The sequence below is a fragment of the Mesoplodon densirostris genome, chromosome 10 (genome assembly GCF_025265405.1).
Source record: "Mesoplodon densirostris isolate mMesDen1 chromosome 10, mMesDen1 primary haplotype, whole genome shotgun sequence".
In the NCBI taxonomy this organism is placed as follows: domain Eukaryota; kingdom Metazoa; phylum Chordata; class Mammalia; order Artiodactyla; family Ziphiidae; genus Mesoplodon; species Mesoplodon densirostris.
In genome coordinates this window covers 84,105,394-84,119,609 of record NC_082670.1, presented here as the reverse complement: position 1 = coordinate 84,119,609, position 14,216 = coordinate 84,105,394, and the positions used below count along the sequence as shown (strand labels likewise).

The 14,216-nt window shown below is 46.3% G+C and overlaps 1 protein-coding gene across 2 annotated transcripts in view; it reads right to left on the bottom strand.

Moving 5' to 3' along the window:
• The window catches only part of ATXN7 (ataxin 7), a 127,851-nt gene that overhangs the window by 9,264 nt on the left and 104,371 nt on the right, over positions 1–14,216 (bottom strand). For both annotated transcript variants that reach the window (XM_060109469.1, XM_060109470.1), the window contains exons 6-11: positions 12,427–12,676; positions 10,124–10,383; positions 9,561–9,643; positions 4,933–5,198; positions 3,231–3,429; positions 2,770–2,891 (exon numbers count right to left, since the gene is read on the bottom strand). In XM_060109469.1, coding sequence (XP_059965452.1) covers positions 2,770–2,891; positions 3,231–3,429; positions 4,933–5,198; positions 9,561–9,643; positions 10,124–10,383; positions 12,427–12,676 — 1,180 coding nt within the window. The remainder of the gene's footprint in view (positions 1–2,769; positions 2,892–3,230; positions 3,430–4,932; positions 5,199–9,560; positions 9,644–10,123; positions 10,384–12,426; positions 12,677–14,216) is intronic.

Sequence of the window (14,216 nt, the reverse complement as noted above, 5' to 3'; positions counted from 1 at the left end):
GGAAAAGCTTCCACAGGGGCAGGGATGTGGACCTCTCTGGATGACATGACTGGTTTCTCTTAAAAGAGCTCTTTTAAGTCATTTCTTACCTTCTGCATAAAGAAGAGACAAAAAAAGAAGAGGTGGTCATATTGACCTGTGTTTGCACACATGCACTCAGAGACACAAGCAACTGATAAAACTGCTTCTGTCTGTGAGGAGTGGATAGAAAACAGAGGAGTACGGGGGCCGGGGGACTAAAACTTTTCACTGTATGCCTCTTTATATTCATGTTTCCTTTTTTAGCCAAGTGACTTTATTACCAGTCTAAAAAATTAATTAGAAAAAGGAAAACCCAAACCACAAAACCTTTGACAGCCATCCCAGCCCCTCCTAGGGCAAGTGCAATAGTGGTCCCCAGTCACAGCATGCAAGCAGCGGACAGAACTCACAGGAGCTTGCAAACAGCCTTTAGGGTCGTGGCCATGCTCCAGAGGAAGAGCTGGTCTACTTTCACTGCTGCCCAGAGACTCCACACACTGAAGATAACTTACTTCACTGCCTGGCTCAAATCGCACCTCCATTTATCCCGAAGTTAACCACAGTAACTAAAGGGTAAGGGGCTGAGGAGAGTGCTGCCGGGGCTCTTTGCAGAAGGGAGGACTTCCGGCTGCGCCAGTAGGATGGGGCCTGGCTGACTTCAAGACTTTCCTTGAGTGCCTCAAAGATGCCCCGTGAAGAACAGCTCTCTTCTGGTTGAGAAGTGCCGAGCCACTCCCGGCAAATCTCAGGGGCGGCCCGCGCCAGCGCCCCTCACTCCCGTCGGCAGCATTTACTCCCTCAAGCACCTGGCCTGGCACCTCTCTTCAAGCTCCTACCTGCCCCAGGCCCGTGTGCCAGCTCATCACTGAGTGGCCCGTCTGTCTCTACTGAATTGACTTTTTCAAAGCCAAAGGTCATGTGAACAGAAAGAACGGTTTCCTCCTCACTGGGAGCAAGTGATAGATAAGGCAGTGAGTCTCCGAGAGAACAGAGAGAGACAGACAGTGGAGTCAACTGCAGGGCCCTGCTTCTTCAGAGGTTCACAGCACAAAGAAGAAAACCTCTCCAGCACAAGCCATTAGGAACCGAAACTCTCTCAACCCAAACCACTGGCCATAAACCACTTACCAATATAATGGGGATAAAATTTCTGAGGACCCTTCTACACCCTTAGAAGTACATTAAACCCATAGTTCTGTGAGCTCAATGTGCTCTCCAGGTCCCACCAGTAAGAAGCTGAGATTTCACGCATTTTAAAGTTTTCTGATATGAGGCCACCCCCCAAAGAATCCCAACAAACCACTACCCAAGTCTGTCTCTGGTTCAGAACACTGTTCTTAAACACTGTTCATAAAGGCTCTTATCTAGTAAGAGCCAGGAAGAAACATGAAATAAAGCAGAGTAACACTGCTGTGGGGCTGGTCTTCACTGTGAACAAGTGCAAGTCCTATTAACGACCACGGGGATGGTTCTCTGGATTTTGGACTACACGAGGTCTCTGACAGCTTCCTCTGACTGTATCAGGCAAGCAAAGCAGAGGCAAAACTAGATGTACTCGCAGAGCCCACTCAGGCAGGCACTAGTAACTGACGCCCAAGTGGAGGGTTTGGGACGACTCAGTGTTACGGGACACAGCCCCCTTTAGCAAAGCTCAGTGCTTCCCGAAGTAGGTTCCACCAAAGGCTAGTCCCCAGGATGCTCCCCTAAAAGAGGTTCCCAGGTCAAAAGAGCCTGGGAGACAGTCCGCATGATACACGATATCCTCTGCTTTGAGACTTACAACGGACCGTGCCCATTAACGGCTTTGAGAAGTCCTGCAGTAACAAAATCTATTTTACTTCAGGAAAGGCTGAGCTAATAAACCTTTCGGGCCATGGAACTGTTCTTCCACTTAAAATCACGCTGGGTAAACGGCATGCGTAAGGCCACACAAGATGATCGTCTTACTTTCAACTGTAAACCAGAGCAAATGGCTCCTTTCCCTAAGGCCCTCAGCAGCTCCTCAGTGCCCTCAATCAATTTCAGTGTCATCTGACCTCTCAGATCTCCTCTTGTTCCAGGAGCGTTCTTGCTCTTTCTCAAACAAGCCATGTTCTTTTCTGACTCAAGACCTTTGCACATACGGTTCTCCTTGCCTGGAACCCACTCCTCCCCGCCAGCCCCATGGCTGCTCTTTCTCATCCATTCATCTCAGTTCAAGGGCCCCTTAAGTCAGGCTCTCCATGAATCCTTCCATCCTGTTATTTTCCCATCTCAGCTCCTAGGTGGGTCCAAACCCTGGCTCTACCTCTAACGTTCTGTGTGACCTTGCTTCTCAGTTTCATTACCTGTAAAACAGGAATAATCCAGGCCACCTGACACAGCAAGGTGTGAAAATTGTATTTGCTAAGGTGCCTGGCCTACAGTAGTCTCAGTAAGTGCTACAGGTTATTAGCATTTCTGTTATCTCCCTTACGACAAGCTATGATCTCTATGTTCTGCTGACTGGCTTTCGCATTTCTCCCTGACCTAGAATGTGAGCTCCGTCCATCTGGGAGTCCCTCAGCCTGAAACCCCAGCACCGAGAACAAGACACATTTGCTCCAAGAGTGAGTGTATGAATGATGAGGGCCCTTCCTCCAGGGCTGGTCAAAGGCCATGTGTTCATCTCAGAGACCATTACCTTCATTAAATCAGCCCCATAAGAAACAAAGAGGATGCAGCGCTAATGCGCCACCCGCCCCCAGAGGTGGTGGGACGGGCACTCACTTCCACAGCTGCGCGTTCAGATGCTTCTCCACCATGAGGTTGAGGGCGCAGCGAAGCCGGTTCCACCTGGAGTCAAACACGTAATAGCCTCTTCCAATCTGCCGGCTCCCGAATGTGCAAAACTGCAAGAGAGAGAGCACACGCTTGGACTCGCTAACTCCGAGAACATGCGGCCCGGGAAGCAGCGGCCAGGACAGACGGCGCTTACTGAGGACCGAGGGCTGTGAAGCACGAGCGTGACAACGCCTGGCCCTGAGTGTCATGGAAGAGAACGGGAAGAACAGGAGACGCACCGGATCGAGTGCATGCCGCCTCGGGGCGCCCTGCTCTGAGCTGCACTCGCACCTTGACCTCGCCCTACATGGACCAGAGGGCATGCCCGGGTCCCCGCCGCGCCCCCCTGCAGTGCCCCGTCCCTGCGGCGTGGGGAGGGTTGGAGCGGGGGCGGATGTGGAACTTACAGATGCTGGCTGAGGATGATGACCTGAATAATGACAGTCCAGTTTTTCAACAGACTCTTCTTTGTCATCGCCTTCTCCCTCCTCACTGGATAACCGAGAAGCTGGCTCAGTGGCAGGCAGGGGAGGGTGTGGAGATTCATGGACTGGAGGAGGGTCAATGGGGGCACTCCCGCCTTGCTGAGCAGGGCAGCCTGGAGGCCTTGGTGAGTAGAAAGTGCAGCACTGATCAGACCACATCACATGTCTGGGAATCAGCCGCCTTAACTCAGATACAACAATGTATCCAAAACCATCAAGGGAGGTCTGGGCTCCACCACTAGCACTAGGGACACAGATGCTGATCTGGGGGGCCTGGGAGTGAAGGGTCCTCTCTCCCGAACCGCGCGATGTCAAATGCAGCTGTCTGCCCAGTCTAACCAAAGTAACTTATAACCACTTCTCTATTCCACAGCCACCTGGTCCGCCTCCTATTCTCCCCAAAGGCGGCGAAATACATGTGGAATTTAAGAGAATTCTTTCTTTGATTCCTCTTCAAATTTCACCTGGAACTGGGTCACTAAGGCAATCAATGAGGTAATTGGTAATGTGCTCTAAAATAACCTAAGAGGGACAGGAGGTGATAAAAGAAGGTAGCTTTACCACTTTATGTGGGTAATCTAGAGTGTGTAACTCAAGGACAGCAGTGTGCTTTTCCAACACACATAAAGGCCTGGTGTTTCTAGACTTAAGCCTATTTTTTAATAGATGGGAAAACTTCAATGAAATTGGCCAAAGGACGGACTTGCAAAGGAATCGACAGCCTGGGCCTGGCCACATTCTCGGGCACCTCCTCTGATCACTCCTCCAACCGTGTTGTTCGGAAACCAGGGGGCCCACGTGGGGACAGGCTCACGGGCACTCTCAGGTTTCCAAGACGGAGGAACTTCCACCCCTCATGTGACCATTTCAAGAATCAGATACGTGAGGATAAAAGGTTAATTAAGCAACAGCACCCAAGGGCTGGCACATTCCTAAGCAGAAGCCCTCGGCCCAGACTCAAAACCCTCGTTCTCTATGCCTTTCTTTTTCCCTTCTTTCTGGAAAGTGGGTACAAAGTCCTTTACTCCACTTGGTTAAATATACAAGCACGCACACACATATATTCAGCCCACCATCACTGTCTCCAAGGGATGTGTCTAAGTTCTGACCTGCTGCTCACTACACAACTCAAATGACTCATACACGCTCAGGCCAGAGTCCCAAATGAGTGAATGAAAAAACATGTTGTAAATGGACGCTGTAAAGACTCAGGCTGAATGCCTATCCCCAGCAAGAATCCCAACTGCTGTGTTTTGCAAGAAGCGAGACAGATGAATGGGAAATGGCTGCCAAAGCCATGTGAAATGTTCCCATCACTAACTTGTGGGCAGGACCCGGGCTGCAGCCCTACTCAACAGGGTCAGGAGACACCGAACGCTGAGCAGGGGCAGAACAGATAATTCTAGCTTTACTCTGCTGCTTGCATTTGGCCACAAACAGCCCTGGTTGAAACTCAGTGATGAACGTTTTTTTTTTTTTTTTCTTAAAGTAAAACCCCATTAGAAAAACATCTCTTCTCGTAGCGAGCCTGATGTCTGTCCTCGACATCATGATACACCGGGGCTCTACAGTCTGCACGTCTGTTCTCTGAAAGAGGGAGAGAGAGCTGGAGGACAGTGCTTACCTTGGAAGACTGGGGGTGTGAGGTTTAGGTTTACTAGCTACAAAAGGCTTTGATTCGGAAGGAATCACTCCGTGAGAGTTTTGGTGTGGCTCCTGTGAAGTTCTAGGAGGAGTGGGATGCGGGTCCCTGAGAGGCTGCGTTGGTTGCTGAGAGTCCGGATGGCGAATCGATTCCTTTTCCCTGGTTTTGTTTTTGTGCTCGGCTAACAACACATCGAATCGTTTTCTTCTACCCTGGACAGCCCTCCGCTGGGTTAAGGAATGTGTCTACAGACCAAAAACAACAACAACAAAAACAAACAACCAGACATGGAGGAATCTCAGTAATAACTTTTTCTGCCATACATCAAAAAATACCAATGCCAATAAAAAAGCAACTTGGACCATTAGCTTAATCAAAGGCTGCTCAGCATCTGATAGGCTAAAAATCTTAAGAGTATGATTTTTTTCCCTAATAGTTAGAAGCAGATATTCCAGCCTCCAAATGTATAAGAACCCGGTGATGTTATTTCCACCAGAAGAAAGAAGAAATGTTAACCATGCCACCAGGTATGTAACTGAGGGGCAAACAGTAGATACAAACAGGTAACAGGTCCTTGTGTTTTGTGCCACAGGAACAATTCATTGATCGGAGCTGTTACCAACTCCGTTAGAAAAGTCCCCTTTGGGCCATTTAGAGTTTTGAATGTTAACAGGGAAGAAGCACTTATTCCATAAAATACGTATCACAAAGTCTTCTTTCACTAACTGCCAGAGAGTAAAAATTAAACACAACTGTTTCTTTATTCCTGTGACAATGCCATACAGAGAGAAAGGGGCTCACAGCATCCTGGAGACAGGCTGAGGGAGACCTGGGGGGATTAAAGAGTAAGAGGCCAAAAGAAGACAGGTTGTGCACAGGAAAAGACGCAAACCAGCGTGAGTCCCTATCGAAAGACACTCCCTATGGAAATCAAGAAAATGGGATAGGATTTTTGGATCCAGAGACAATGTCTAACCCCAGAATTTAAAAATGGTCACATTCTTTTTTTTTTTTTTATTGGAGTATAACTGCTTTACAATGTTGTGTTAGTTTCAGCTGTACAATGAAGTGATTCAGCTATATGTATACCTAGATCCCCTCCCTCTTGGACCTCCCCAAAATGGTCATTGTTGAGAAATTTGAAATTACTCTTGAGAAGAAGAATGGTCAAGTAAACCTGACCACTCCATACCGCTTAGGGCCTCCGTCTGTAAAGAAAAAAATGCAAGGAGCTGCTAACCACAGCAGCCCCAGATCACACCTCCCAAATATGAGTTCATCTACATAAATCCTTCCCTCTTCTATGTTACAACAATACTACAAATGATACTTTCTGTGTGTTCGTTATACACACATTATACAAATGTATTGCTCTACAGGCTTACATTTTCACTACAATTTAAGGGATTTTAAGGGGAGTCAGGCTTCTAATTCTCTTTTGCGGTTCAATAACATAACCTACGTCCGTACCACATATACTGCAAACTATGTTCGCCCCAAATCTAACCTGGCACAGATAGTTAGAAAAATGTGTTGAGTTTCTTTTTAAGATTTTACTTGGTTTTCTTTAATATGTAATATATCCACAAGAAAGTAATCCTAAATGAAGACAAGGACCTTTGTTTTGTTCAGTGCTGTACCAACACCTAGTATAGCACCTGGCACACCATAAATGCTTCAAACAAAAACCAGATAAAAATAATGGCCCCCCAATACACGTTGAATGAACAAACGAATATACAACGTCACTGGGGGTCCACCTGCCTGTCTCTCCAGACAGATGATACAGAAGCCTCTCCTCACCTTTGCGTGTCCCCTGGTGCCTAGCGCAGGAAGACCAAGCGAAGAAAGTAGGCAGAGACGATCAGTATTTTTCCAGCTTGGTTTGAAGAGTACATAGCATTTGCCCTGAGCTCTGAAGAACCTTCCAGCCCCAACCCTGATGCCCCCTCCTCCCCATCAGAACTCTGGGGGGTGCTGTCCAAGGCACACAGGATAAAGAGCAGCTGTACAGGCCTGGGGCCCTGCTCGCTCTAACACCCCCGCCCCTTGCTCCTCTGGCACCAGGTGCCGCCTCCCCCTCCCGCTCAGCCTCCTGGCTGCCTTTCACACCCTAAGCTGTTTGTCCTGCCCCGTCCCAGAGCCTTCACAAGGGCTGTCTCCTCTGCCTCTCCCACCCCTTTCTGCCCAGACAAATCATGTGGATTTCAGCCCAGCATTCCTATAGCAAAGGAGCCTTCCCTGACTCAGTTCCCCTAGTGAAGGCTGTCATTACACAGGCCTCTCTTTTTTATTACCCCTCAGTGGTAACTTTTACAGTGACTTGAGTCATTACCAAGTTAATCTTCATCTCTTCCATTAGACTGTAAGTCCCAAAAGGGTAGGAGCCACGTCTTGATTTTGTTCAAGCCTGTATCCTCTGAGGCCCAGAAGGAGGTCTGTGCCCGCAGATGTGTGCAGTAAATGCTTCTACCCTGAGAGGAGCCCAAATCTACTTGCATGGAAGGCACAGAACAGAACAATGGACAGATGAGGAAGTGAGGAGGGGACAGTGAGGGTGGCAGGCAGACGACAGAGTGACAGGAGTGGGCAGCAGCAGATGCCCTGACAGCAAAGAGAACGGACAACGTCCTCAGACTAAGACAGGAGAGATCTGGGCAGCAGCGTGGGGGACATTCAGCTGGGTCTTTGACATGCAAGACCCGCCGCTTGCATGTCAAGCATTCCAGTGTGTTTATTAGCCCACCGCTGAATGGATGCGGGCCGCAACGGAGGCACGGAGAGGGAGGAGCACTGACAAACAGAACACGGGAAGAAAGTAAGGGTGTTCAGTGCAAGGGCAGGCCAGCCACAATGCTGCATGTTCTGCCAGCTCTATGCCGAACTCACGTCATGCCTGGATGAAGATGCATACTAACGCAAAGACAGGCTTAGCACCCTGCTACAGATGGTAATGACACCCTTAACAGGGCACATGGAGAGCATACACGACATGAAAAGGAAGATGGGAGAAAAATGCAGGATCAACACAAAGCCAGTGAAGGTTCAGGAGGAAGGCTGGTCAAATTCCTTGCAGATTCGGAGTTGATAAAGCTTTTGGTTCACCAGCATGCCTCACAGATGATTAAAAAAGAGCACCCTGGGTAAAGCAAGCATCCTTCGCTGACCACAGGTATCACAATACTGAGAAATCTGTTTCTGAGAGCCAGGTAGGCAGCAAGAGAGCAGAGAGGGGTTGGCAGTGTGACATGGCGTGGAGCAGCGCTCAGGCACACACTCACAAGTTCCCTCAGGGGCAGCTGAACAGGACATGATTCTACAGAGCTCAACTGGCTACCATCAAACAACACACCAGTCGATGTGTTCAGTTAATATTATATAAAACAAAGCAATCTGTCCTGAGGAGTTTTTAACCTAGAGATTCAATGGTGCAACTGGAGTGGGGATGACCATCTACCTCTGAAATAAAATGCAAAATTCAGAATATATATGTGTATATATGTCTTCCTCTGGGAACAGAATCCATAATTCTTTAAAAAATTAGGTATTTAAAGGTGCTTTTGACCAACCTAGCTCCTCACAAGATTCAGTACCATTGTTGCAAGATAAAATCCACACGCTAAAATTGAATTAGAAATTGAAATTAAAGTAAGAACTACCGAGAAATAACATTTCCCGTTTCTGAAGATTTTAACATTCCTCTACTGTTTAGGGCTGGAGTGGAGTCTGAATTTCTTTATTCAAACATAATCTTTGGTAAAACTTAAAATAATACATCAAAAATTTTATTAATTTTTAGAGAACAACACTAATTTTTATAATTTTTAAGCCTCCTCCTCCAAACAAGGGTTTTAAAATTACTTCAAGGCAATGATTCTTAATACTTTTTGAACCCTTCTGCAGGGTGGCTGGGGACATAAGCATATATGCTCATTTATGAAGGGGGTCTACTGAAGCCAGAGGCCACCCCCATGTCAACCCTTATTTTATAGCAAATATACCGCCTTCTCACTAGCATACTGGCATTTCAAAGGAAAACTCAGGATAGAAAGGGAGAATCTTTACATTTTCTTGGGTTTTACATATACATTAGATTATGTGGTACCTAGTATTTTTTTTAGAACTAAAAAAATAAAGCTATCTCAAAGTCGCAGATATTTTTAAAGTAGCTGTAAAATTGAAGAACCAGAGATAACACAAACATTTTAAGAATATTCACATATATGCAAAGGAAATTTCTGGACTCATTCCAAGTCAGTACAATTTAAACCACAGTAAAGGGGAGCCTCTCAAATTAAATTTCTATGAGGAAATATTAAAAGGCTTTGAAAATAACAGATTGATTAGGAAAAAAACACCATTGCCCTGGATACAGTAAGGCTCACTGGAGGCAAAACCCCTCTTAAGATAGCAGTTTATAACAACAGGCTCCACGTTTTCTGAACTTGAGGCGTTCTTCATCAAAACGGAGTCATTCCCTCACTTAAAAATTCAGAACAATCCTCAGAGCAGATGCCCTGTGAGTGAGAGACGCTTGGGGCGCAGTGCTGTGCAGCCCAGGTCCCCGCGCTTCCTGGAGCATCAGGCTCTGCCCAGGAGCCGCCTACCTTGCATGTCAAAGATCGGGTGCAGGGTTTCTTGGTGTCGAGATCGATGACCCCACAGTGGATGTCAGGATCAAACTCCCTTTCTGTCAAAAGCACACAGAACATTACAATGGGCTCAAACGCTGCTTCATTTATTTTGAAAATAAGAAAATAGGAGAAATCTGAGATTCTCCTATCTCAGACCAATTATAACTTGAAGCAAATCTACCACATTATCAATAAATATAAAACATACAATGTAGGAGCGCCACAAAAAAGCCACGACATCTCTAAGAGAGTGGGGACTCTCGCCACCAGATGACAGGAAAGAGACTGTTTAAGCCAGCATTACTCATTACTCCATTTAGGAATACACCACTAGAAAGCTACTTTTACGTCACCTACCCACACACGTGCACTTTAAAACCAAGAATGAAGAGCTCAAAGACATTACTTAAGGAACTTCATCCTAAAGCTGAAGTTGGCCAGTTTTAAAAAGATGACTTACAGATAACGGTTTATTTGCTCTCCCAGGAACGCCCAATTAATACAGAAAGAAATACTGAGAGAAAATATGAAGTTACCTGATAATCTCTTATTTAAAAATTTCCTGTTATTGGAGTTATCTTCTGATTTCTTTTCCAGCGTAGGCGGTGCAGGAAGCCCTTTGCCATTCAGAATCTGTCCAGGCGAAGGCAAGGTTGGCTTTGGTATTGAGGGGCAGTTAAGGCCAGGCTTGACTGAGGAACTCACAGCAGCAGGACAGGCTGGCCCTACCGCAGATTTCAGTAGTGTGCCATCCATCTTCGGAGGAATCTTTTCCACTTTGACAGAGGGCGTCATGCTGTCGTAGGGGGAAGTGAGAACACCAGCACCTGAGTGCACCGGCAGCCCAGGGTGACTGGTGAGCCAGAGGGATGAGGGCAGAGCCTGGGTCTACCTGTGCACTGCGCAGAGCTAGGCTCCCAAAGGTACATTACGAAGATTTGTTAGGGCTGCGCAGAAAACTCAGTAAGACTTTTACTCAGTCTGTAAGCCTTCTGCAGAGGCAGAAAGCTCCAGAGGAACCATCAAATTTACCTGGTCTATCATCATTCCAGAACAATCCTACACATGAGCCCGTTACCCAGTGTAATTCCTGCAAGAAGCAAAATATGAAAAGGTCTAAAAGGACCAAAGACTACTGCAGGACCTTTAGAGGATATCTTTTGAGAGCTGTCATTTTTAAGGAATGATCCATCAAAATAAAGTAAAATGAGTGAGCAGAGAAAAGAACAACAGAAATTAGAGAACATTTCCAAGAAATGTCACTAAGGACTTGGAAGAACTCAAATGTGCCCAACTATGTATCTCCAAGAAGAGGCTCTCTGCCTCTGTCAATGAGGAAGACCAATGTTTAATTAGGATACGATGTGTCACTGAAGTAATTCTCCAGTCCCTGAAAAAGGTTTCTCTATAGGAGCCTGGAATCTAAGTGTCTGGCACTCAGCTGGTGAGCACTGAATACCTGTATCACTAACCAAGAACTGACTTTTTTCTGGAATCTTGCTGATACTGTCATTTGGGTGGCAAATGTTGGTACGAAGCTAACAGTTAGCCTGGTCCCCGTCTAAAGCCCAGCTACAAATAAAGAAGATTTGGATTGATGAGGTTTTATAAACTTTGCCCAGTGGAGTCAGTGCTCTAACAGCTGGTAAGCGGGCAAATGACTTACACACCGTACTGGCATTTTCTTTGGCTCTCTGACAGCTCCAGGAACGAAAGCCAAGCTTCCTCTACTTGCACTTCTGACAGATGAGCAGAGGCTGCGGGCTTAGCAACCAGGACAAATAGCACCAAACAGCTGTACCTGGAGCAGCCCGACAGCGGCAGAGACACTGCAAGATGCCATGGCCTCTCCCAGCTGGCAAGGTCCGTGCGCAAGAGCAGGTGCTGGCCGCTGCCCGAAGATTAACCAGGTTATCAGACCTTGGGACTGAGATGTGTGGCATACCCTCCTAAAGGGAGGCAGGCTAGGGAAAAGCCACCTGCCACCAAGGCCGAAGCATGCCGTGATGGGGCAAGATATATTTCCATGGGAGTGCACGGCTGCTTCCTCATGTGACCCACAAAGAGCCTACAGGTCCACCAGGGAAACTCGTCAAGGCCTTGCCTGGTGGTGTGAACTTCTTCCAGCCTCCCCTCATCAGTGCTTGGATGTGAACCCAAGACTGGGGGTGGGAGGAAGCACTGCTTCCCTATTTGCTGTGCAGGCCCCAGAAAATCCTAAAACAGCTTCTGGGGATCTCTTCCCCTTTTTATTCCTACTGTCACCATCAGCGGCGGCACCAGCATCCGTTCCTTTACGGTCGCCTGTTGGCCGGACACTAGCCAGGTGCTTGAGTCTAATACATGAATCATACCACCCCCACTAACCCTGCACAGGGGCCGTTATCTTAGACTCTGAGAGAAACAGGGCCTTGGCTGAGGCCCCTCAGCTAGGAAATGATACAGGCGGGATTTGAACCCCAGGCCTGTTTGACCTGAGGGGCCCGTGGCTGAAGTTCTGCAATCTTATCACGCTTCCCTCTCCTTACCCAGAAAATGGAGATAACAGCAATACCTATTTCAAAGGGTTGTTGTGATAAGTAAATGACAATACACTTAGCTAAATTTCAATAGCTGGCACACAAGAACGGATCAATAGATAAGTATTATTATTGCTATTATGACTCTATAAAGTCTCTCAAGGTATAATAGGGAAACGAAAAGAAACAACAACATATATTTGAATTTTCCCCAAAGCGGGCTCTCTTTCACATCATCCACGTACACTCTCAGATGCTACTTGTGTACACAGTTCCACTTCTGGCAGGTGAGCTTTAAGAACCCTCTGGGCCATACTCACATTCTACCATGGGGGACTCTATTTTGCTGAATGGGATGCATTGGCCTGTTCCCCCTGAGCTGCAGTTTCTCTTTGGGCGATTTCAACAACTTGGAACTTAACGAGGATGCACTTAGAACACCTCCACTGGAAGAACGGCTGCTTCCACTTCCACTGCCTCCTTTGCTTTTGGACAGAGAAGGGAAGAAGGGAAATACTGAAGTGGGAGGAACGGCCAAAGAAGGCTTGCTGGATGAGCTATGTCTTCTTTCTGAAAAGGAACACAAAAGGGGAGGGGAGGGGGGGAAGACACTGTTTCAGGCAAGTCTCCAATGGAACCCTGGGCGAGTCCCCGGAAATCAACACATTTAGGTTCAAATACGTGTCACTAAGTGAAAATATATTAAACTCAGCAGCTTTCAGAAATGGCTTATCTAGACCACACAGACTTATTCTGGATTCTAGGAACTGGTCCTTCTGCTTAGGAAACGTCTCGGCATGAAGAGGTTTATCATACATAGATAACCATTAGGAAACAGACATTCTAAACCTGAGAATAGTGGGTTTTGCATTTTAGAAATGAACCTCACTGACTGCAACTTGTAGTCAGAGAGGGGAAAATTATTCATTCATCTGCAGAGCTCTGCTAATTGACACTGCACGGAATTCTCTCTTCCTTTCTAGCATAGTACCTCTGCAATTTTCAAAATAGCAAAATGTTAAGAAACAAGTTGTACCTTAATTTTTTTTGTCACTACCCACCAGTATATGACACCAAATAAGAATGTTTCTAGGGTTTATCTTATCATTCCCTAAGAATCTGTGCTGAAATTTTCCAGTGAATCACTTCACTCCCCACTCCCAACCCCCTCCTTTTAAAATAATCTCACTTGACTACAGATGGCACAGCTCTTGTTCACACCATAGGATGCCAAAGGCGCAAGACAAAAATACCACAAATAGCTAAGCCTGCTTTTTATACCAGGAAGTAATTCATGGTTAAGTAAGGACTACTCAGGCTTAACTGAAAGTAAGTCTATCCACTAGAGAATCAGGTTTTCTCAGAGTAAGGCAACCCACACTAAATAAATCGAGAGCTGTTGAAGAATGTTACCATCGGAAACAAGTAAATTATTTAGTAACTTTATCTACTTAAGTACCTCAAGCTGGTAGCTTCAGTAGTTGCCTTTAGTTAAACTTGTAATTTAAAATACGTTTGCTTTACTCTTAAGTTTTAAAATGTATGTGATCCAACCGTTATTTATCACAACATGGAAGCTATATGAGTATTTTTTAAGTTAAGCATATTAGAATCAATTTGACTACAACCATCCTGTAAAGGATTTATTTCCAAAGGTCCTTTTAAATCAGTCCTGAGACTCTCTGTGAAGCTGTGCTGACTTATTCCCAGAAGGGCGATAGCTCAATGACGCTTCATGAGGTACTAAAGAGCCTGCTCTACACCAGGACAAAATCATTATGCTATCTACAGGCAGAATTCAAATTCTCCAACTAGACCACACAAAGGCTACAAGCAGGTTAGGAAGGCTAAACTGATAGTAATTTATAAGTGCCTGCTGCTTTTTTCCCCCCAGATATGAAAGTAGTGTGTAAGGAAGGGAAAGCTAAAATAACAAGTTTAATAACTTTCTAAATTTGGCACCTGAGGTTTTCTTTAAAAAAAATTAGTTTCCTTCTCTTCCGCGATCCCCAAACACTCTAAATATACTTTCAAGCAACGGCACTTGTCAGCCAGGACTGTAAAAATCCATCTCCCACGCTGCCGACTCCCCTGGATGGTGGAACTTCCT